This window comes from Chrysochloris asiatica, unplaced genomic scaffold (genome assembly GCF_000296735.1).
Source record: "Chrysochloris asiatica unplaced genomic scaffold, ChrAsi1.0 scaffold00178, whole genome shotgun sequence".
NCBI lineage: Eukaryota > Metazoa > Chordata > Mammalia > Afrosoricida > Chrysochloridae > Chrysochloris > Chrysochloris asiatica.
In genome coordinates, this window is record NW_006408696.1 from 2,108,391 (window position 1) to 2,133,598 (window position 25,208).

The following is a 25,208-nucleotide window of genomic DNA, read 5'->3' on the forward strand; positions in this document are numbered from 1 at the left end:
TGGCTTGGGTCAGGAGCACCTAACGTCCTCAACATGACTTCTTTTTTTTGAATAATTTTGCACCAGATTTACACAATGTAGTACATTTTTTGAGAGCCTGACTACTGTTTCCATGGGCGTTGACTATGAATCCAAGTAAAATGAAATCCTTGACAACTTCAATCTTTTCTCTGTTGATCATGACATTGCTTATTGGTCCAGTTGTGAGGATTTTGGTTTTCTTTTCATTGAATTCTAATCCGTACTGAAGTCTTTGGTTTCATCAGTAAGTGATCCTTGTTGTTGTTATTGTTAAATGCGGTTGAGTTTGCTCCAACTCATAGTGGCCCTTTATAGGTTTTCCAAGGAGCAGCTGGTTAGCTGGATAGCAGCTAGTTGTCAATTACTAACTGGTAGGAATGTAGCCTTGATCTTCAGAGTGTTAAAGAAAGAATCTTAAATATGGATTTTTATGGGAAATCCTTCATTTTTTTATTGTGGTAAAAAATGTATTACAAAAAATTGTCAATTGAACATTTCTATATGTGCAATTCAGTGACATTGGTTGTATTTATCCTGCTGTGCAGTCACCATCACTGTTTCCAAATAATCCCACCACCAGGAACAGAAATTTAGCACTCCTTAAGTAATGTCTGCCCCTTTCCTCCCAACCTTGGTAACTAACTCGGTGTTTGTCTTTTGTGGTTGGCTTATTGCACTCAGGATCTCATTTTCAATGTTCACCCATGCCATTGTATATATCAAAACTTCGCTTCTCGTGGTATGCATATGGCTCATTTAGTTTACCCATTCATACGTTGATGGACTTTTAGGTTGTTCCTGGGAAATTCTCCAGTTTTTCGATATTGTCAATTAGTTCAACTTAAACACCCCCCTGCATATTCTGGCCAGGTTTACCCTATGGGTCACTGATCTCTTCTTTTTTAAAATACTTTTTTTCCTATTGTAAGAATACACACAACAAAACATTCGCCAGTTTAACAATTTATACATGAAAACCCATTGACACTGATTGCATTCTATATGTTGGGAAATCATTATTTCTGTCCTTTTTCTAATTATTCTCCCACCATTAACATAAACTCAGTGATGTCTCGCTGTCCTCCTTCCCACCTCTTGTAAACACGAATAATCTTTGATTTCTATACATTCTTTGTATCTCATATGAGTGAGATTATGCAGTATTTGTCCTATCGTGATTTATTTTACTCAGCATGATGGTGTTTCTCAGGACTTTGTTGCTCTTTATTTGTTATTGTGAAGTGCCTTTGAGTTGGTTCTGACTCATAGTGACCCTGAATAGGGTTTCTGAGGAGCGGCTGGTGAGCTTGAACTGCAGCCCCTGCAATCATAGGCCAGTGTCATCTATTGATGGACAGTTTGGTTTCCACTTTTGGCTCTTGTGGAAAAGTGTTGCAACGAACTCCGGTGTACAAATTTCTGTGTGTGTTCCCCCCTCACTTCTCGTGGGCGTACCCCTAGGATTGGGATTGTTGGGTCATATGGTAATTCTATGTTCAACTGTTTAGGGACTGCCAAACTGGTGTCACGCTTTCAGGCATCGGTTCCTTGGCCTAGGATGGCATGGTAATCCCCAGCAGAGCTTTGATCCCACTTCCCATTTTTTTATATTGAACTCTTCTTTTTTCTGGTGGAAGAAAGCATGGTACCAGTCTTGCTGACAGTCATGAATAACCCCAGCACTCAGCCTGCTTGGTACCTGCAGGCATTGAGCTTCTCAGAGATCTAAGATGGGAAAGGCCAGAGCAGAGCCCCATCCTCCCATCTGTCTTCTCCCAGGTACCGTCTTTCCACAGCATCAACCAGATGGGCGTGCTGCTGGCTGGCGTTGGCACCCAGGCCTTGCACAGCATGGACCACAAGGACCTTGCTCAGGCCCTGAGAAGCGCGCTCTCCCAGCACGTGTCTGATCTGTCGCCTGCCCAGCACCAGGGAGTCCTCAGCAAGGTACGAGGAAAATTTCTAGCTCTCAGCACCATGGCTTATAGAGGATGTGGTTCCTGGGGTTTTGTGAGTGGGTTGTGTCTGTGCACCATTAGTCTGAGCTAGGGATAGATATCTCAACCTACTGTGTATGGGGTGGAACCTACAGATGGCCCCCTTTTCCTTCCTTTCTATTTCTCCCAGACTCCATCCCTCTCCCCAGCCAAGCTAATTTGGAAGCCTTTAAAAAAATCTCGAAGGAATAATATTAAAAAAGTTTGTTGTCCCAATCTAAACATGAATCTGGAAGCTCTCAGAGTGCTTCTGAGAGCCCCTACCATGGTGCAAAGCCATGCAGACATTCCTGGTTCCCAGTGGACAGTGGGCTTTTTAGCTAGATCTGTTACACTCGTTTGCAAACCTTGTAAGTATCTCAGCAGTTTTAGGGGTTTGGCATAAACCAGCAGTTTACAGTTACTATAAAGAGTCTGGGTTTTAAATCAGATAGACTTGGTTTTGAATTTCACTTATCAGCTTTCAACCAATGACTCGTCAGGCATCAGTTTCCTTATCTGTAAAGTGGGGATAGCCATCATAGGGTTGCTGAGTAGATCTGATGGGTTTGGTTGCATTGTGAAACCCTGGGCACAGCGCTTGGCTCTTACTCAACACATCTTTTATCTGGTTTACATTTTGTTTCTTCTTACTTTTGGCAGATAATGGTAGCAGGAGACATTGCCTCAGTCCTTGTCGATTTACATGGGGGTTTCTTTAAGGAAGTGTCTCTCTTTGATTTGTGGCGGGAACCTGGATTCAACACTACGGTCCTGAAAGAAAAGGAAATTCGGAGGAGTCAGGTATAACTGACTCCTACAGGCTGCTCTTGTCTATTAGAGGGGATCCCTGGGTGGAGCAAACTGTTACTGTGCTGGGCTGCTAGCCAAAAGCTAATTTGAATCCCCCCTAGAGGTGCCTTAGAGTCCTGGTGTGGTGCTGTGGGTTAATGTGCTGGACTGCAAGGTCAATTTGAATCACAAGGTTGGTGGTTCAAGCTCAGTGGTTTGGCAATTACATGATGTGATCCGATGGGGTGAGCCAGTAAGAGAATTAAGGGTGGGATGCAACGCCCTTAATCCTATCACAGTACTGAGCCCATATAAGGGGAGTTTTCCAGGGATGTGGCTGGTAGCACCTTTCACTTACAAGAGATAAAAGGAGAAAGAAAGGAACAGAGAACAGAGACCAGAGGACCTACTACTACCAAGATAGAAAGAAGAGCCAGGAGTGGAGGGTCCTTTGGACCGGGGGTCCCTGCTCTGTGAAGCTCCCAGATCCAGGGGAAGATTGATGCCAAGACCATGGAGAGCTCCAAGGAACGCTGGGTCTACAGATGCTGAGAGGAGATCAGGAACTTTCTCCAGAGCAGGGCTCTGAGTGTGGACTTCTAGCTTCCGAAACTGTGAGAGAATCAATTCCTGTTTGTTAAAGTCACCCCTCTGTGGTGTTCCTGTTATAGAAGCATGAGAAAACTAAGACACTGGACTTGTAAATATATCCATGGAGGTAGCAGAGCACGTTGTTGTTGTTAAGTGCAAGTTCAAAATCCATAGATCAGGTAATGGAAAGAATGGTTTGTGAGGGAGTTTTGATAAACTGTCTTATTTGTAGTCTGGAGACAGACAGAACACGCATTAGAGAAACTCTCTTATTGTTCTTAAGGCCTTCAACTGACTAACCGAAGCCCACCACGGTCTGGAAGGTAATAGCTTTTACTTGAGGCCAGCTGATGTCACCACATAGAACTACTTCATAAGAGCAAGTGGGCATCACATCCAAACCCAACTGACATACTGCTTTGAGAGCTTTCCCCAACTTCCTTTCTGTTCAGCCAACCATTCACCTGATTCATTCATTCAATGTGTATTGAGCACCCACCTGCCTTGTGCCAGGCACAGCCCATACGCTGAGAAAACCAAGTGAACAAAACAAAGAGCCTGGCTCTCATGGCGCTTCCATTCTTGTGAGGAGAGAGAGACAATAAGATTATTAAATAAGTAAAATGTATACCCCGCTAGGTGGCAATGGAGTCCCTCAGTGGGACTCAGCTGCTAACTGAATGCTTGTAGGTTCAAGAAAGACCTGGAAATCTACTTCTGAAAAATCAGCCAGTGATAAAGCCTGTGGAGCACAATTCTAGTCTGACACACATTGTGTTTGTGTGGGGGTGGGGGGTGGGGGGGATTGTCATGAACAGGGTGAGCTTGATGACATAGTTACTGGTTAGATGGCAAGGAGGACTCAGGAGAAATAATAAGAGATAACCTCATTAAGAAGGGACATTTGAACACCACAGAGTTGATGGTGAAGAGGGAGGGAGGCATGAGGCGACTTGGGGAAGAGTGTTCCCGGTAGAGGGAACAGGCTGAGCAAGGTGTCTGAGAAACAGCAAGGAGGCTGGACTGACCTGAGAAGAGAGGAGGTTCAGGGCTGAAGAGCTGGAGGAGAGAGATGGAGAGGAAAGGAGACCAGAGGGTTTGGAGAGTCATGAGGAGAGAGCAGGCCCAGGATAGAGTGAGGTGAGGGGAGAGCAGGGCCTCAGTCATGTCAGGGAAGAGGAGCTCATGGGTTGGCGTAACCCAACAGGAGAGTAGCAGGAGGGGAGTGAGGTTATGGAGGCATTTGTTGTTGTTGTTGCTATGTGCCGTGGAGTCGGTTCTGACTCATAGAGACCCTGTACAGGGTTTCCGAGGCTGTGAATCTTTACGGGAGCAGAATGCCTCATCTTTTTCCCACGGAATAGCTGGTAGTTTCGAACTGATGACCTTGAGATTAGCAGCCCGATTTGTACCCACTAAGCTACCAGAGCTCCTAGATAACTGGAAACTTGAAAGCCCTTGTGAGGACTGAGTTATGCTCTGGCTGAGAAGAGGAGCTATGGAGCATTTGAGAGAGGATGTTATCAGACTTCTTGTCTAGTCTACAAAGTTTCACCCAGCTGCTGTGTGAGTTCCAAATTGAGGCAAACAAGGGAGGGTGCTAAGAACCTGTTGTTGCTGTTAAGTGCCATTGAGTCAATTCCAACTCATAGTGACCCTGTACAGGGTTTCTAAGGAGCAACTGGTGAGTTTGAACTGCCAACCTTGCAGTTCATACTGACTTTGTAGTCCAGTGCATTATTAACCCACACAGCTGCATAATCCAGGTAAGAGATAATAGTGGCTTGGATGGGGCTGGGCCCAGTGGTCAGATTCTGGATATATTCTGATGGTAAAGCCAATGACATTTGCTGTCAGATTGGATGTGGGGCATGAAAGAGCAGTATCAAAGATGATAATCTAATGAGCTCTTTCGGTGTCACAAACCACCTCCAAATTGATTGGCTCCAAATTGCAGTGGAAATCATGTGATTCTCTTCTTGCTGAGTTCTTGCTCAAGGTCTCTCATGGGGTTAGATTAAGATGGTGGCTGGGGCTAGAATCATTTGGAGACTGTGTCTGACAAGACTCAAGCAGCTGAGGTCATCTCTTTCTATCTCTACGGGCGGTTCATGACTTTCATGTGTGTCTCCTTTGCTGACCTAACTGCATAAGTCAAATACTGTCACTCCTGCACGCTCTTCATTGAAGTGTCACAAAGTCTCACCCAGCTTCAAGAAGAGGGAACACAGATTCCACCTCTGTTGTGGGCAGTGGCTAGGTTCTGGAAGAGCATGCTGGGAAATAAGTATGATTGCTGCCATTTTAGAAAATACATCCCGCTACAGATGACTTCAAAGGAACTCTGGTCACGTCGTGGTTACGAGTCTGGCTGCTAACCCCAAGGTCAACAGTCCGTGGGAGAAGGATGAGGCTTTCTGCTCCCATAAAGATTTATAGCCCCGGAAACCCTATACAGGGTCGCTATGAGTAGGAACTGACTCAACGGCCCATAACCACCTAACCACAGATGATTTCAAGATATTTTTGTCTCAGCAACTTAGTTGCTGTAGTTGCCATTTCCTGAAACAGGGAAGGCTGTGAGCGAGCCACAGAACTTGACCTTGTGCCAAGGAAACCTCAGAGGCCACACAGCGAACATTCAGAATTCTCCTTCTTGGCCAGTTCACATGCCCGGGGCCGTATGGTGCTTCAGTCCCTCTGCTACTGTGTCACTGAGTTAGCCTCTGACTAGCTCTGCCTCATAATTTATTCGGCTTGGGGGATTACCTTCAACGTTTCAGAGTCTATAAAATAGACGAATACTGTACTTGATCACACCAGCAAGTTAGGTATTCTGTAAAATTGCATTCCTTTAAACAAATGACTCCCCTGGCTACTATGTATTGGTCTAGAGTGCTCATCTGGGAGGATTTGAGGGAGTGCGTGCTGCGAGCGGCAGTTACTTTATTGATGGCATCTCCTAGTCCATCCTGGTCTAATCATCTGTCTCTTTCACTTTTGCTTTCTGGGATGTTGTGTGTTCAGGATCTTGTGAGTGGAGATGTAAACAGAGACGACAGAACATCCCCAGCTCGTCAGCGGCTTCATAAAGCACAGGCAGCAAACTGGCAGCCTTCCTGCCCAATGTCTCTTAGAGGACAGGGAGTGTAAGCACAGGGGCTCTGGAATGTTGTGGACACCAGTTCAGATCTCAGCTTGACCACTTAGCAATTTATGGGTCTGGGTACATAACAAAGGAGCACAGTGATTAAGCACTCAGCTGTTGATGGAAAGGATGGTGGTTCAAAAGATGAGGCAGTCTGCTTCTGTAAGCATCGTTGTTGTTGTGAAGTGCCGCCGAGTCAGTTCCGACCCAGAGTGACCCTGTATAGGGTTTCCGAGGAGCAGCTGGTGAGCTTGAACCACCGACCTTGTGGTTCAAACTGACTTGCAGTCCAGCGGATTGATCCACAGCGCCACACCAGGACACTGTAAGTATTACAGCCTCGAAAACCCCAGGGGCTGTTTTACTCTGTCATACAAGGCTGTTACGAATTGGAATCAAAACAACTTGACTCAAATTGATGGAAGTGGGTTAGGCCTCCATTTTCCCATCTGTAGTGGTCCTTCCTCACTGGGCAGGGTTGTCGGTGGACACAGTGAATGCTCCATCAACCCTGGCAGTCACTTTGTTCCCTTAGGCCTTGTTCCTGTATGAACTGCTGTCAAGGACCACCAGAAGGCTGGATGAGCTCTTGAGGTAGGAGAATATAGCTTACCTGAAGGCTAAAGCCAGAGGAGCCTGATTTCCCGTGAGCGTGAGCTGGTCCCCTATGTCTGTAGCCTGTGTTACATCAAACCGGCTTCCCCTGCTCCCTGTCCCTTCTCTCTTGCCAACTCCTTCTTCTTCTGGATCCGCTGTTCTGTTCTCTAGTGCAGGGCAGCTGGTCAAAGGTGTGAACTGCTCACACATTGAAGCCATGAGTGTGGATTCCTTCTTGGCCAATTTCCAGTATTTTGAGAACAATCTCTCCCTGCTCTCACCATACCAGGTATTTGTGGAACATTTTCCTCCTTTCGATTTCTCTCTCTACCCAAGTCGCTGGGCTGGGTTGGCAGTGGTGTTCAAATATATGTATGCCAGAATTGTTCATGTGCAGCTGATCGGTTTTGGGGCAAGATACTGAGCCATGGCTTCTCAATTTTTTTAAAGTCCAAATATTCATGTTACTGAGGTCAAAGTTTCAACAGATTGCTCATTCCAATTTGAACCTTAAAATACATTTGCAGGGTGTACCATTTTGCATGTTCATAATTATCCTGGAATGGAATGTAACCCCTTATATAACATTCCTATTGTAGTCGTTACGAGTCGGGCTGCTAACATCAAGTTCAGCAGTTTGAAACTACCAGCTGTTCCATGGGAGAAAGATGAGGCTTTCTGCTCCCATAAAGATTTACAGCCTTGGAAACCCTGTACAGGGTCGCTATGAGTCGGAACTGACTCCATGGCACACCACCACCACCACCATCTTTTCTAGAGGTAGCCCTAAATGTGAACAATACTTCATTTTCCAAACTATTACAGAGATTCTTTAATCCGTAGGAGAACAGAGGCAGAACTGGCTTTTTATAGTGTCTAAGAGTCCTGGTGTGGCACTGTGGGCTAATGCGTCAGACTGCAAAGTCATTTGAACTGCAAGGTTGGTGGTTCAATTTCACCAGCTGCTTCTTGGAAATCCTATACAGGGTCGCTATGGGTCGGACTCAACTTGATGGCACTTAACAACAACAACAAGTGGTACTGTAGGATAAGCACTGGACCACAAGGTCTATTTGAACCACAGGTGGTGGTTCAAACCCACCAGCTGCTCCTCAGAAACCCTGTACAGGGTCACTATGAGTCCGAACAGACTCAATGGCACTTAACAAGAAGCAAGTGAGAAGGTTGCTGTTGGTACAGTTTGTGCTCAACTACACCCCAAAGGGTGGTGTTTCGAATCTTCCAGCAGTGCTGCGAAAGAAAGGTCTGGTGTTCTGCTTCTGTAAAGATTTAAAATTCATTGTTGTTGATTCATTTCTGACTCATAGTGACCCCTAGGATGACCTCAATATGCCAGCCATAGGATTTCCAAGACTGTCTCAATGGCACTTAACAACAACAACAGTCCTTACAGGGGAGTCCTGGTGTGGCACTATAGGATAAGCACTAAGGTGCTAACCACAAGGTTGGGCGTTCAAACCCACCTGTTGCTCCTTAGAAACCCTATACAGGGTTGCTATGCGTCAGAACAGACTTGACGGCACTTAACAACACCCATATCCTTACAGGAGCAAACGGTTACATCTTCCTCCTCTGGAGTGGCTGGTGGGTTTGAACCAATGAGCTTTCAGCGAGCAGCCACTGCATCACTAGGGCTGTTTTCTGTAAAGATAACCACCAAGGCAACCCAACGGAACAGTTCTACTCTAACACCCGAGGTCACGATGAGCCAGAATCCACTCCACCTGGAGGAGTGTCAACTGCTGACTCTAAGGAATCCCGAGAGAGTGAGCAAGTGAACGTATAAGGTGTCTTCCCAGCTCTGGCCTCAGTGTGTTTCAGACCCGATTCTCTCCCCACAGGCAAGAAGCATAAATCTTGGTATACATGTATTCCCCTCTGAGATCATTAGAGGACTTCGCACAGTTTTAAAGAAGCCACGCAACCCCTTGGATTGTCTATCCAGTGTTTCTAGTTAGTAGGTCTGGGTTGAGAATGTGCATTTTTAATCAGTTCCCAAGGAGCCCTGGTGGTGCTGTGGGCTAAGCGTTAGGCTAACTGATAGGTTGGCAGATCAAACCCACTAGCCTCTCCTTGGGAGATAGATGAAGTTATCTGTTCCTGTAAAGATGTACAGTCTGGGACCCTTGGGAGCAGTTTTCCTCTGTCTGCTAGGATCACTGTGAGTTCCCAGAATTGCCACTTGCCAGGTGAGAAGCACTGCATGCTAATAAAAGCCCTGGCCAGACAGGTAAGGTGATACGGGGTCAAATGTATGGAGCTGAGACCTGCTTTGAAGTAGACCCGCATGTGCAGGCAGGAATACTTACCCCCAGAAAGCCACTTATTCTGACCCCCCAGTTCTTAAACCAAAAAATCCCATCCATTGTCACTGAGTCGATGCTTACTCATAATGACCCTATGTAGGGTTCCCAAGACTGTAAGTTTTTATGACAGCAGACACCTCATCTTTCTCCTGAGGAACAGCTGGTAGGTTTGAACTGCCAAGCTTGAGGTTAGCAGTCCAGTGCTTATCCTAAACTAGTTAATTAGAATATGCCTTTATTACTTTCATTTTTGCTGAAAACACATAATCATCATAAAAAAATCAAACAATATAGGGAAAATGCCCCTTGAGTGGTATGCCTCCACTGAGCAGGAGTCAACTTTGTCCTCCAGGTGACATTTAGCAAAGTCAGGGATATTTCCGGTTGCCAAACCTTGGGTGGGATGGTGTTGGGGAGGAGAGGTGGATGGAGACCAGGAGCACTACTGAACACTCTGTAATGCATGGGACAGTTCTCCCACAATAAAGAATTGTCCAGTCCAGAATGTCAGTAGTGTTGACACTCACAAACATTGGGAGCCCTGGTATGGTGCTGTGGGATAAGCACTGAATTGCTAACTGCAAGGTCAACTGTTCAAACTCACCAGCCTCGCCTTGAAATCCCTGTATGGGCTTATTATGAGTCAGAGTGTCTCGATGGCACTTAACAACGACAACAATGACTTTGAAGCTTTAAAAATATATAAAACATATGCGATGAGAAAACACAACTGCGTGTATACCTACTGTTCAGTTTCATTTTACATATATATAATAGGGAGCCATGGTGGCACAGAAGTTAAGTGCTCAGCTGCCAACACAAAGGCCAACAGTTTGAATCCAACAGACTCTTCACAGGAGAAAGATGTGGCAGTTGGCTTTAGTAAAGACCAGTTTTGGAAAGCCGATGGGGGCAGTTCTGTTCCGTCCTATAAAAAGTGACAAGATGGCAAAAGATTTAGGTTTAAAAGAAAAAAAAAAATGTATATAAAGTAGAGGATGTAGATCATTTCATATTATATATGTTGTTGTTGTTATTAAGTACCGTGGAGTCGGTTCCGACTCATAGCGCCCCTGCACGGGGTTTCCGAGGCCGCAAATCTTTACAGGAGCAGAAAGCCTCGTCTTTCTCCCATGGAACAACTGGTAGTTTCAAACTGCCGAGGTTAGCAGCCCGATTCGTAACCACTACGCTACCAGAGCTCCTTCATATTTTATATATATCTACCTTATTATGCCAAAAGAGTTGAATACTTTTCCATTGTATGCTGAAACCATATTTATTTCACCAGTGACCTGTCAAGGGACATTAGAGTTACATCCCACGTTCTTGTATAAATTAAACTGTGAGGTATATTTTCACATGTGAATTTTGTGTTTGTTTAATGATTACGTTAGTTTCCTCATTTATAACATGGGCACATATACCTAGCATGCGCCGTGGAGTCGGTTTGACTCATAGTGACCCTGTATAGGGTTTCCAAGGCTGCAGATCTTTATGGGATCAGAAAACCTCATCTTTCTTTCTCGGAGATACTGGTAGATTTGAACACCTGACCTTGCGGTTAGCAGCCGAGCTTGTAATCCACTATGCTACCAGTGCTCCTTACCTGTATCATAGAAGGGTGTATTAAATGAATGAATATCTATGAGGTACTTAGAACAGTGGTTGACACACAGAAAACACTTATTTGTAATGATTTTGGACCAAACATTGAGTAGGTTTATAGTAATAATTTCTAGTAATGAAAATAACTTATAATAGTAATTATATTGAATTAGATTCTGAAATTCTGAGAATTACTTTATTCTTTCAGGTAAATTGCTTGGCGTGGAAATACTGGGATGTTTCCAGGTCCTCGATGCCACCTTTTCTTTTGGCTGCGCTCCCGTAAGTGAACGACTGAACCCAGTTTATGGCTGTACAATAGGATAGGTGGGAATCACTGAAGCCAAAGAGCTTCTCTCCCCTCGGAGATGCCAAACAGAAGGTATAGGAGACAGTTAAGTTCTTGAGGACCAGAGTTTAGATCCTAACCACATACATGTTTCAGAAGACTCTCTTGGTTCTGTATTTTATTTTATTTTTGTGGTATTTAGAAACCAAAGCAAAAGTAAGTCAAACCTGAATGAGTGCCAGTGAAGCAGATCCCATCTGGGCTGGCCTGAGCTGAGCCCTGAGCCCATGCTCCAGGGAACCAGGGCTGACAAGGACAGGGGGGATTTCTCTGGATGCTCTGGCTCCAGACTTGTGGGAAGCCCTGCTTTACAAACACAGTCTGGACAATGTTTCTCATTTTCACCTTCATTTCACTCTCCTGCTTCTTGCTGTTACTGTCTTCATTCATTCAAACAAATAGTTACTGAGTGTGTGGGGCTGGAGGATAAGCACTTGACCACAAGGTCGGTTTGAACTGCAAGGTCGGTGGTTCAAACTCAGAAACCCTATACAGGGTCACTATGGGTAGGAACTGACTCAACAGCGCTTAACAGTAAAACTATTCTGTGCTAGTTCTCAGAGAGAATGAATTTCCCCCATATAAGCAGTTAGAATCTCAAGGGGGGAAGTAGACCAGCAATGAAGTCAATTATAAAACCAAGTTGGTATTGGGTCGAAAGAGACAGAATCTTTACTCATACTGGTTTAGACAATGTTGTTGTTGTTGTTAAGTGCTGTTGAGTTGATTCCAACTCATAGTGACACTGTAAAAGGTTCCTGAGGTTTGACTGGTGATCTTGAATTGCCAACCTTGTGGTTCAAATTGACTTTGCAGTCTAGCGCTTTAACTCCAAATAACTGGAAAGGTCAGCAGTACACTTCAGGCATAGCTGGGTCTAGGGGTTCAAATGATGTTATGTGTCTCCTTATCTCTTGCCGGAGTTTTCCATCATTGATGTCACTGTTAGGCAAGCTCGTTCTCTCTGGTAGCCATCTCTCGTTCCAGGGTTACATATCCTCAGCTTCATATTTAAGGAAAAGAGAAAGACTTTCTTCCCATCATTCTCAATAAAAGCAATGTGTTTGATGTTTCTTGGCTTCATTTGAGCCAATCACTGGGGTTGGGATGGATAGTTTTGACTGGCTTAAGTCTGTATTTCACCCCTGGAGTGGAATTAGCTCCACCCCACTTAGGCTTAGCATAAAGGTCACGGTTCTCCATGAAAACCAGGTGTAGCAGACGCTGGGCATAGAGGAGGAACTATCTCGTTCCGATTGGAGAGTCAGGGAAGATTGAGTTAAAGCTCTAGAGAGTTTAAAGTGGGTACTTCAGGAAGCTATACAAGAGATAACCTATTCCATGGTGGATGAGGAAAGCAAGTACTTACTGGACACAACATATGCATGCAGAGTAGCTGGAAGAGGGAAGAACCAGTTTTCTCCCCTCCTATACGAGACCACATTGACCCTGTTGCTAGACATGGCAAAGAGCATAAAGGAAAGTTCTGGACTTTAGATGTTGCGATTGGGAGCCTGGACTCTTGCTTCTCTCCACTATCTCCTCAACTTTCTTCCTTAATTTTTATTTTAGTCTCTTTCCTCTTTCTTTTCATGTTTCCCTTCACCTTCCATCAATTAGTCCACCAGTCGACATAGGTTTGTGGGGAGACCATTCTCTGATCCAGGCTGCTGGGACATAGAACAGGAGCATGATGGGAAATCTGTTTCCTGCCGTGGAAGAAAAAGAAGAGCAAGATGGGTGGGAGGTTCGCTGCCTGCCAAAAGGGAGCCACAAAAATTACTGGGGAGAGTCTTTGTGAATGTGAAAGGAATGACTCGGAAAAGGAGGGAGAGAATGGTTTCACCACACTGAAGTGCTGATGAGTGGCCTGTATTCAATGCCACTGAAGGGTACGGGTAGAAACTGTTGAATTGGCTTATGTTTTGCTGTATTTGTTCTCAACAACAATAAAATAAAATAAATTGTTAAGAAAAAAAATCATTGAGGAGAAAAACATTTAAATAACACTTTGTGACCTACTCTGCGCATATGGGCCCTGACTTCAAAGGTGAGTTCAGAGCAGCCAGCTTCCCCTCCTCCTGCTCTCCTCTCTCTCTAGGGCCCGCTACCTGGCGTCAGTTCCAGCTTCCCAGTGTGTGCCCTTTGTGATAAGCCTGGGCAAGCGTCAGTTGGACTCCCTGGTTTTAGATTCCCACAAAAAGACGTCTGTCCTCAGGAAAGTACAGCAGTGCCTGGTAAGGACACTCTTCCTGGGTGGAACTTTCTCTGGTGTCCGTGGGCAGACATCCTGGGTAACCCTCAGCGGGCTGTGGGTGGGATCTTGAACCTTCTGGGATGGCTGGAGGTCTAGCTTGGGATTTCAGAGCTGGATCCAAAGGTTCTGGTTGACACAGTCCTGACTGTTGGTTTTGGAGACTCCCAATCCTAGATGAGAAGAGCTTGCTTTAGAGCTAGAGGATTGGAAAGAGCGTTGTACTCGAGTCTGGATTCTAGATTTGGATTCCAGAATGCTTTTGTTAATGATTAGTTATGTAGTTTTGGGTAAGCCATTTTTCCTCCTTGAACCAGCGTCTCCTCATCATGAAGATGGGTGCATTGGCACTTGTCTTGTAGCAGGACTGAGGAGACAAAATGATATCAACACCCATGTCATTTAGTCATTTGAGGATGACTGAGTCTAGACTTGTCACGTAGAAAACCTTCAGTGAAAGCTATTTTTGTCATTTTGAGGTAAAGCTTTGAAGGCTTTTCAAGTGCTTGTTAAAGTTTGAGGTGCTGTTACTATTATTGTTCGTGTGGCACTGTGGGTTAATGTGCTAGACTGCAAAGTCGGTTTGAACTGCAAGGTCGGCAGTTCAAGCTCACCAGATGCTCCTTAGGAATCCTATATAGGGTCACTATGGGTTGGAACTGATGTGACAACACTCAACAACAATTACTATCATGGTTGTTGGAATCTGGAATATCCCTAAACTAATAAAGTATTGATGAGAATCACCCAGATTTATTGAGTATTCATGATATGCCAAGACTGGTCCATAAGTGCTCCCCACTGGGGTTTTCCAGACTCTTGAGGCCCGCGACCCAGGGTGAAATCAGAGCCTGCACCATCTCACACCAAACCATGACACAGTAATCAACTCAGATCCCAGAAGTTTTATAAGGTTTGCGGTTGGAAGTATTTTAAGGAATCATGATCTTGAGCCCTACTGTATCTTCTCATGAGTTTCACTTGTGGGTTTCAGGACAACTCCATTGCTGATGAGTACGCTGTGGACATGGTGGGGAACCTGCTCTGCCACTTGCCTGCAGCCATCATTGATCGAGGGATCACTCCCAGGGCCTGGGCCACTGCCCTGCACAACCTCAGAGACTGTGTAGACCTCAGCCCAGAGCAGAAGGCTGCGGTGAGACGCAGGCTCCTGGAGCAGCATGGGTGAGAACCACGGCCAATGGCTGTGGGTGTGGTGGGTTAAGGGACACCCAGATGTGATTCACCTTGTCTCAGATTCCAAGTGAGAGCAATAGTAGATGTTCTGCCAGCCCAGCCTAATGTAAGACGCTAGGACACTTTGGCATGATGGACAGGAAAGAGTTTTGAAAGATGGTGCTTTGCAAACGTAAGGCGGTGGTATTAGTGTTTGTATAATTTAATAAAATGATGCTTTGGATGTTGCTGAAGCCAATGCAAGTAATGGTGACTGAGCGCTTCCTGGGAGAAAACAGGATTCTTCTTCCCTATGTAGGGGTTTCTGAGCTTTGGTGGGATATTTGAATGGAACCAGTCAATCGTTAGATAACGAATATTGTCCCAGATACTCAACAAAACCCATGGCCAGTGAGTTAATTCCGACTCATACTGACCCAAAGTACAACTACCCTGTAGGGTTTCCAAGGCTGTAAATCTTAATAGAAACACACGGCCACATCTTTCTCCAGCAGAGTGGCTGGTTTAAGCCAATGACCTTTCAGTTAGCAGCTGAGTGCTTACTCACTGTGCCACCAGGTCTCCTGAGGTGCTCTGTTTATTATTTTTGTATAATAATATAAACACTGAACTACTGTATAGAGTTTAAGAATATGAACTCCAGAGCAGGACTCCTTAACATCTTTTTAGTATTTCCAACTGGCTTTGGGACCTGGAACAAGTTACAGTTTTCACTTTTACGTTTGCATCTGTACAGTGGGAGCAGTGATAATCCCCAGAGGGTTATGATGATCTAATGAGTTAGTACATGTAGAGGATGTGGGCCAGCCACATAGCACTGAGTGTGTGACAATGATGGCTACCCTCCCTAGTGCCCGAAAGTCAATTGTTGTTAAGACAGGTGTGGTTTCTGCCCTCACAGAGCTTTCAGTTTAGTGGGCTAATATGTCTTATCAAGGAAATAAAAGAATATGCCTCTTTGGTTGGGGTGGTTTGCCTCTGTCCTAGAGAGGGGCTTTTGCTGCTAACTGGGCAGACTGCCTTTAGAGTCACCATGTGATGCATGTTACTTTAGACATTTGAGCCTCATATAAGACACATGTAGATACTGGGTCAATGTCAGGCTTTCCCTACCAAATTCAAGAGGAAATTTTGACATATTTCAGGAAAAGATATGTCTTCCTAATTTAAAAGATATGTATTGTTACCATTCTATTGAAGAAGGAAGAAAACACTGTGATGTCAGTGACAGAAATGCAATTCAAACTATAAAGGAATGGCGATTTGTTGAGTTCAGAAATGAAATGTAATGAAAAACTCCTGGGATGGACTTCAGGAATGACTTGATCCAGGGGCTCATGGGATATCAGCAGGATTGTGTTCTATCTCTCCGCTCTGTGTGGACTTAATTTTCTCCACTTAGTGGCAAGAATTTCCCCTCAAATATTCCTTACTGTTAGAAATCTCAGAAAAACCCAGAACTTCTCTGGTAATTCTATCGAAACTTCTAGGGATGATTCTGATTGGCCAGCTTGCATCATACACCTACACCCATACTCTTGGTCAAGGGTGTGGGACCGTGTAGTAACCTCTTCAGGTATAAATATGCTCTAATTATAAAAGAGTCAAGAGGGAGAAAGACATCAGATATTTATTAAAATTTTATTTGGTTTTACTGCTTATTTTCTCTCCTTAGACTCCCTCGGAACTGGACAGCCGAGACCACAAAGGACTTGGGACCTTTTCTAGTACTTTTCTCAGGCAAGGAATTAAGCTCCATCACCACAAAGGTACGTCTTAGGAAGGCTGAAGAAATTTGAAGGGACAAGAAATGTGACCAATTATGCTCCATTAGGTTTACTGTCAGTCAGTAGTCCTGGAAACGTCTTCCCAGTTCTAATCCAGGATACCCAAGGCTCAGAAAAAGAGGCTGAGGTAACAGCTAAACAGATCGTAGGCCTTTCCCATGGCCCTCCACACAAATGTGCCCAATCTGGGGGCTGTCATTTTGCTATAGTGCTACTGTCTGGGCGCATCCCCCACCTCCCTACCCCACGTGCCTGTTCAGTCGTCTTGCATCCACACACATATGTATGTTCAGTGAGTATAATCACAGGTACAAACACATTTCATCCAAAAACACATCGTTTTTGAGCATGGATCCAGGCCCAGCACTCTATTGGGGTTGTGTGGAGAATTAGATGATCTAAGCCCACAGACATGCAAAACAAGCGTGAGTTAGCTCAGGTTTGGGCTGCCTGACAGCCACACAGTCTCACTGGCATACAGCAATAAGCATGTATTGCTTGCCGACTGGTCTGTGGGTTGAAGGGGCAGCCTGGCTCCATGGGTGTCTCTGGGCCCTGGGCTACCTGAGGCTTGTTCTTCTCACCATGAAGATCTGAGACTCCAGGGAAGGGGAGTGACAAAGTGCCATGCTCCTTAAGGTCTAGCCAGGGCATTGGCATGCTATCATGTTCATCACATTCCATTGGCCAAAGCAAGTCACATGATCAACTCCACCATTAACAAGATAGGACGTAGTCTCCTTCCCCTGGTGGAGCCTGGGGAAGTATTGACTATTTGCTGAAGGACAATCAAATCCACCACAAGGCACACCTATACACTGCTTGTACACACAAAGACACACGGTGTCATGTATGCTCAGCAAGGCCTGAGTACATGGTATATCGCCCAGACTCATACATGCTGCACTTGCATTCTTATCTCCAGTTATAATGAAATGACTTTCTGGTGTCCAGTCTTCCTGAGTGAAGCTTTAAAATTGAAATAGCTACTCATCCACATGATTAAATCTCAAAAAGTATGGAATCAAAGAAAAATGAGAAACAAAAGCACATGTAAGATACTTACGTAGTAAGATTCTTGTTGTTGTTGTTAAATGCCGTCAAGTTCCGACTCGTAGCGACCCTGTATAGGGTTTCCGAGGAGCAGCTGGTGGGTTTGAACTGCCAACCTTGTGGTTTGCAGTGCAGTGCTGATCCTACAGCACTACACAGTTTAAACACATGCTAAACAATTCTGTTTTGCTTAGAATTTCATACCAATGTAAGAGAACTTGAATGCATTCCTGAGAATGATTAATGCCAACTTCGGGATCATGGTTACATCTGGGAAGGTGGGAGGCCAAAAGTGAGGGAGAGACAGAGAGAGTCTTTAGTTACATTTGTGGTGTTTCAGTTCTTAAGCTGGGTGGTGGGCACATGGCTGTCTTGTTGACTTATTCGCTATACCTTTTTATGCCTGAAATGTTTGATAAAACAAGCAATGCAAGCTCCTAGTTAAAGCAAATCCCCACTACATCCAAAGCCAGTCTTCCTCCCACCTGACACTTCCAGTTTTCCAGCCCATCTCCTCAGAGACAATTGCTGTCTCTGAATTCTGCTTTCTTTCAGAAGCATCCTACCCACGTCTATATAAGCTCTTCCTTTAAAATACATGAAATGAAAAGTGTCATACATTTTTCTACATATGTTGCTTTTACAAGTGAAATACTTATCTTAGAGCAGTTCCATGCAACCTTAGCTGCACATTATAGTCAATTGCTGAAGGGCAGGTATTGTTTGATCTCACTAATAGGAAATACCAACAGTAGGCAAATAAGTATCTCTGGTAGTGTAGTGGTTATGAATCGGGCTGCGAGCCGCAAGGTCAGCAGTTTGAAACTACCAGCTGTTCTGTGGGAGAAAGATGAGGCTTTCTGCTCCCATAAAGATTTACAGCCTCGGAAACATTGTACAGGGTCGCTATGAGTCGGAACTGACTCCCTGGCACATAACAACAACAACAACAACAGTAGGCAAATGGATAGGGTTCAGAGTTTAACAATGGTTCCTAGGGGTGGGAGAGACGGGGAAATGGTATTTTTTCCTTATACATCCCTATGTATTTTTTTTTGTTGTTGTTGTTGTTGTTGGGGTTGTTGGCATTGGCAATGGACAGTGTTGATATTTGCCCAGCATTATTAGCATCTCTGGCCTCACTGACTGTACATATGAAACATGTTAAAATGGTAAATGTTATGTTATTTGTATTTTTCCAACAATAATAAAGATTCACCTGGGACGATTTAGTTACAGAACAAGCCAGAATCTCTGGAGGTGGGCCTTGGGGGACTATAGAGTCCCCAGGTTATTCTCGTAGACAACCAGGGTTGGGAACTCCTGTCTTAGACCGTGACTCTAATTCTGAATCTTGGTTCTAGAATAGAAAGATGAACTATAATCTGAGTGGTACCTGGGAAATAGTGGCATGTAGTTAGATGTATGAGGTTTGTTTAATGATCTGGGTGTGTGGGCAGGTCTTCAAAAAGACCTTAAGTCTTAACAAAGTGCATTAGTTATAGTTGAGAAATAGTACCTTCTCCAGGGTAATCAGAAGCCTCTTGTTGCTGATCTCACCCTGACTCCAGAAGTTCTCCTCCTTGTAATGATAAATATAAAATTGAAAAACAGTACAAAACTAAAAAACAGCACCAAATATCTACATTCTTGGTAGGTATTATCAAATTGTCCTCAATGATACAGCACTGAATAGTCCCACAGAAACTGAATGTGTATCTTTCCCACATCTTAGCCTGCACTGGGTTTTGTTGTTGTTGTTAGGTGCCATCGAGCTGGTACCGACCCATAGTGACCCTATGCACAACAGAATAAAACACTGCCCGATCTTGGGCCAACCTCACTATTGTTACCATGCTTGAGCCCATTGATGCTGCCATTTCACCAATCCATCTCCCTGGGGGGACTTCCTCCTTTTTTTTCTACCTTACCTATCATGATATCCTTCTCCAGTGACTGGTCCCTCCTGACAATATGTCTGAAGTATGAGAGACAAAGTTTGGTCATCCTGGCCTCCAAGGAGCACTCTGGCTGCATTTCTTCCAACACAGATCTGTTGGTTCTTTTAGCAGCCCATGGCACTTTCAATATTCTCTTCCAACACCATAACTCAAAAGCATCAACTCTTCTATGGTCTTCCTTATTCACTGTCCAACTTTTGCATGCATGTGAGGTTATTGAAAATACCATGGCTTGCGTCAGGCGCACCTTAGTCCTCAAGCTGATATATTTGCTCTTCAACACTTTAAAAAGGTGTTGTGCAGCAGATTTGCGTAATGTAATATGTCGTTTGATGTCTTGACTGCTGCTTCCGTGAGTGTTGATAGTTGATTCAAGAAGAATGAAGTCCTTGACAACTTCAATCTTTTCTCCATTGATAAGAATGGGTATTATCACTTTATTTTGTTTTTGACAATCAGATGGGTGGAAGATAATGCGTCTTTGTGTTATTTAGCATTGATTGAATTATTATTGAGGATTATTATAGGATTCTGTACAGACCAGGTTAGTTGGGCTAGGGATTAACTTTATACCAGAAACTGCTATAAAGAAAAGAAAACCAAACACATCAATGAATATCTAGTGTTACAATTGAAACACTCTGATTTCTGACTAAACTCGATGTGGCCATGGACTTTATTATTTTTCCCTCTTTCATTTACCCTCCTCCACACAGTTCCCTGATATCTTTCAACAAACAGCTTCCAGCATGACCAGGACCCTACCCCCAAAAGAATTTCTCTGGGCTGTCTTCGAATCTGTTCGTAGCAGCAGTGATGAGAGCCCCAACTCTGACCCCAGCCCTGGTGAGTGTTTCTGGGGAACGAGTATCTGGGTTGTCGGTGGGGGATGTGTTTGATCAAGGAAATGTCATTTGGGTTTACCTTTGGTCCCACTTGGGTTTACCTTGGGGAATCATCTCTCACAGCATTGTCTCATCCTTTTGTCCTCTAGGTGGGCACTATAGCTTCTCAGTGAAGGAAAGTGAGAGCTAGAGAGCTTTCAGGATTTGACTAAAATCACAGGGCTAGCAAGTGGCAGGTCTGGAGCTTATACCCAAAGCTGGGGCTGGTCTGTCTCAGTTCCGACTACTCATGAAGGCCTAACAATTCAGTCCTGCTGGTGCATGTGTGTTGTTGTTGTTATGTGCCGTGGAGTCGGTTCTGACCCTATACAGGGTTTCAGAGGCCGTAAATCTTTAGGGAGCAGAAAGCCTCATCTTTCTCCTGTGGAACAGCTGATAGTTTCAAACTGCTGACCTTGTGGTTCATAGCCCGATTCATAATCACTACTACCCGAGCTCCTTTGCTGGTGCATGTAGGTATTCACAAATTAGACTTTACATACTCTGCGGGGAGGAAACGCTGTGCAGTGCATATTCTTAAGTTGGTTTGGTTATTAATTACTGTTGTCCTTCTACTAATGAGGAGTACTGGCGTGGCGTTGTAGGACAGGCGCAGGTGCACACACTGGAGAAGCTAACCCCAGACAAGAAAGGAGGAGGTAAAAAAAAAAGTGGGCAGACACATGAACAGTTGCTGAGCCAGGGAGATGCAGATGAGGACTAGGCAGTCTGGACAGAGACAGTCCCTGACAGAATGCCGTGTGCCCCCATGGTCGCCCGATACCTGCGGTTCACTGGTCTACCTAGGTCTCCGAAGAAACGTCGGGTGGACCTGACCGAGTGCCTCTCAAGAGCACGAGTCAGGTATTTGTGCTGGTTGGCCATGTTTCTCTGGAGGGGCTGGCAGGAAGCGAGGGTCCGAGGCCTCTCGATCTCAAGATGGGTTCGAACTGCAAGTTCGGCGGTTCAGACTCACCAACTGCTCCTCAGAAAAACTATACAGGGTCGTTAAGGGTCAGAACGGACTTGACAGCACTTAACAGCAACACTATACTAATGAATGAATTAGTAGACATTACTGTTGGCTTTAGTTTTGTTAATGTGTGTGTGTTCATTCAAGTATTTGCTGAGCACCAAGTCCCTGCTGTTTTCAGCTTCTACACTCTGCTGACCTTGTGACACTAGTTGGAGAAGAATATGGCTTCTATTCTAGCAAAGGAGGAAGGAGAGTCAGGACTAGAAGGAGAAGATACCATGTATGGCTCACTGCCTCCATACGCAATGACTTCCTTTGCTATGAGGCCAGATGGTCTCATTACCATTATGAAACATTTGGATCAAAGATTCTATAGAATAATTCTGATCAAAAGAGGGGAAATCAAGAACAGAATTTCATATTCTCATGGGTTCCAGACTTTTTGGAGTTACAGAGGCTGGATGAATCCTTGAAACTATTTCCCTGAGATCATCTTTAAACCTTAAACTACAAATATCCCCTGAAGTCATCTTAAAACCAAACAGTTTGGTATTGTTATTACGAGCTGTCGAGTCAGTTCTGACTCATAGTCACTCTGTAGGGTTTTAGAGGAGCAGCTGGTGAGCTTGAAGTGCCAACCTTGAGGTTCAAAACCGACCTTGCAGTCCAATGCATTAACCCGCAGCGCCACACCAGGACTCCAAAATGATAGTTTGGTTCAACTAATAAAGAATGTCTGCCTTGAATTTATGAACTGTTTCAAGATCTATCTATGTGGGATTAAACTGACAACAGCAATTGAAAAGATTAGATAGGAAACCTAGTGGTCAGTGAGTTCAAGTTAATGGAAGGAACAACTGAAAAAGAAGGCAGCGAGTATGGTTACATAACTTGAAGAATGTAGTCAGTACCACCAAATGGTACATGTAAAAATGGTTGAATTGGTGTTATGTGTGGGGCTGCTAACCAGAAGGTCAGCAGTTCCAATCCATTAGCCACTCCATGGAAGACAAATGAGGCTTTCTGCTCCCATAAAGCTGTATAGCCTCTGAAACCCTACATAGGGTTGTTGTCAGTTGGAATCTACTCAATGGCAGTGGATAGTTTGTTTTCTTGTTTTCACTATGTATGTTCTTAATAACAAGAAAAAAATGCCTGAAAATTGATTTCCTCCCTTCCTAATGCTCAGGTTGTCATGGAGTTGTAGCTCCGTCTTCCAGTGATATCCTCAAGTTGGCCGAAGCCAATGCCTGCTGGTCCCTGGATGCCTTGCTCTGCATGGAAGAGGACACGTTTCTCAGGAACGTGGAGCTGCTAGGCACACTCAAGGCTTTCAGCCAGCCTCAGCTGATGACCCTGAAGGAGAAGGCGATACAGGTAGAGGCCACGTCAGAGGGGAAAGCATTAACTGGGGGAAATCCCACACCACAGCCTTTCTGTGCATAAACAGAACCCTCCTCAGGGGGTGTGTACATACAGTGTTGTTGTTGTGAAGTGCCATTGAGTCAGTTCCGACTCATAGTGACCCTGTATAGGGTTTCCTAGGAGTAGTTGGTGAGTTTGAACCACCAACCTTGCAGTTCAAAACAACCTTGTGGTCCAGTGAATTATCTTGCAGCACTTTGGTAAAATTTCACTACATGATTTCCTCATCCAAGAAGCAGGGAAGTTTCTAGAGCCACTTCTTAGGCAGACAGTGCTGGATCTTGGCACATGGTGGCGTTGTTGTTATGTGCTGTTGAGTCGGTTCCGCCCCATAGCGACCCTGGATAGGGTTTACGAGGAGCAGCTGGTGAGCTTGAACCACCAACCTTGCAGTTCAAATGGCTTTGCATTCTGGCGCATTAACCCACAGCGCCACACCAGGCACATGGTGGATGTGCAGTAAATCAGATTCTGTGCATGGCCTGGTGCCTCTGACCATGAAGGTTCCAGGGATTGTGGCGTTTCTCCCTCCACTTGGAAAAGCCCAACTCCTGATTGCGGCAGGTAGTCTCTGAATTGACTGCAGATTTATCTGGAAATGTGGTAGAAAGAAATAAAAAGAGAACAGAAGTAGTTTTTCATTTTTTAAAAGTTCATTTTAGTGGCTTGCATTGACTCCTAGCTGTTAGGATAGTTAGTTGTACTGAGATTAAAAAAAGTGAGAATCTTTAAAATTATATTTGTAACTCTGGTTGTTTTTTTTTTTAAAAATAAGTAGTCCAGATTTACTGGAGAAAAGTCAGAAAATAACAAAGAAGAAAATCAGTCATAACCCTTTACCAAGAGATATGTACTGTTAATATTTTAGTATATAGCTTTATGTGTGTAAAATATATTTATATATTTCACATATAAAATTACTTTGTATGTAACACAGGTACACAAACACATATATAAACACGTTGTTGTTGTTAAGTGCTGTCGAGTCAGTTCCGATCCATAGTGACGCTGTATAGGGTTTCCAAGGAGCGACTGGTGAGCTTGAACCACCAACCTTGTGGTTCAAACCAACTTTGCAGCCCAGCACATTAACCCACAATGCTACACCAGGACGCGCTCTCTCTCTCTCTCTCTGTCTCTAGGATATGGTGCTCTAGGATAAGCACTGGACTGCTAACCACAAGGTTGGTGGTTCAAATCCCCCAGTCACTTGCCATTCCTTGGAAACCATATACAGGGTTACTATGACTCAACGGCACTTGACAACAACAACGTATCACGTTCTCCTACCATTGTCTAACCTGCTTTCCAGAGCATACTTTTCCATATGATTGAATCTTATTTATTTAGCCAATTGTTAAATTTTTATGTTGTTTGCCTTTTTTCTCATGCCAAAGAGAATGTATTTCTACATATATTTTTGGGCTCTTGTTCCATTATTTTCTTAGGCCAAATCAGGAGGCAGAATTTCTGAATCAAGGAGTATAAATATTTTCAAAACTTTTAAAGATACATGAGAGGTTGCAAAAAGTTCATAGAAAAATAGAATGACAAGATAAAGGACTTTTTCTAAGAACTTTTAAAAGCCCCCTTGTATAGCCAAATTGCTTTCCAAAAAGCATGTGACATGATATACAAAAAACATGTCTCAGTGATGTCAAATGAGTCTCCTTTACCTTCACAATCACTTTTTCACTCCTTGTCAATGGGATGGGTCAACATGGCATTCTATGATTGTTCTTAAAGATTTTTAAGAGAGCTTTGTATATATTGTGTCTGTTTCCAGTGTTGTCACTGATGTTCCCTTTGAGCTGACTCTTTTTCAATTGAAGGTTTGGGACCAGCCTTCTTACTGGAGAGAGCACCATATTGTCTCCCTGGGGTGCATAGCTCTGGCTCTGAATGAGAGTGAGTTGGAGCAACTGGATCTCAGCTCCATCGACACAGTGGCTTCCCTAAGCCGGCAGACAGATTGGACCCCTGGACAGGTAGGGAAATGCTGCTGGACCTTTAAATTATTTTATTTCTCTCTCTCTACATATATTTATTTTAGAGTCCTGGTGTGGCTCTGTGGGCTAATGCGTCAGACTGCAAAGCCATTTGAACTGCAAGATTGGCGGTTCAAGCTCACCAGCTGCTCCTCAGAAAGCCTATACAGGGTCACTATGGGTCAGAACCAACTTGATGGCACTTAACAACAACTATATATATATATAAGGAGCTCTGGTAGCGTAGTGGTTACGAATCGGGCTGCGAACCGTA

The 25,208-nt window shown here is 44.3% G+C and overlaps 1 protein-coding gene across 2 annotated transcripts in view; it reads left to right on the top strand.

The window, feature by feature from the left end:
• The window catches only part of OTOA (otoancorin), an 84,088-nt gene that overhangs the window by 34,277 nt on the left and 24,603 nt on the right, over positions 1-25,208 (top strand). For both annotated transcript variants that reach the window (XM_006871951.1, XM_006871952.1), the window contains exons 13-23: positions 1,801-1,968; positions 2,661-2,801; positions 7,064-7,122; positions 7,297-7,414; positions 11,269-11,342; positions 13,511-13,646; positions 14,658-14,848; positions 16,536-16,629; positions 20,378-20,507; positions 22,711-22,898; positions 24,779-24,934. In XM_006871951.1, the coding sequence (XP_006872013.1) occupies positions 1,801-1,968; positions 2,661-2,801; positions 7,064-7,122; positions 7,297-7,414; positions 11,269-11,342; positions 13,511-13,646; positions 14,658-14,848; positions 16,536-16,629; positions 20,378-20,507; positions 22,711-22,898; positions 24,779-24,934 (1,455 nt within the window). The remainder of the gene's footprint in view (positions 1-1,800; positions 1,969-2,660; positions 2,802-7,063; positions 7,123-7,296; positions 7,415-11,268; positions 11,343-13,510; positions 13,647-14,657; positions 14,849-16,535; positions 16,630-20,377; positions 20,508-22,710; positions 22,899-24,778; positions 24,935-25,208) is intronic.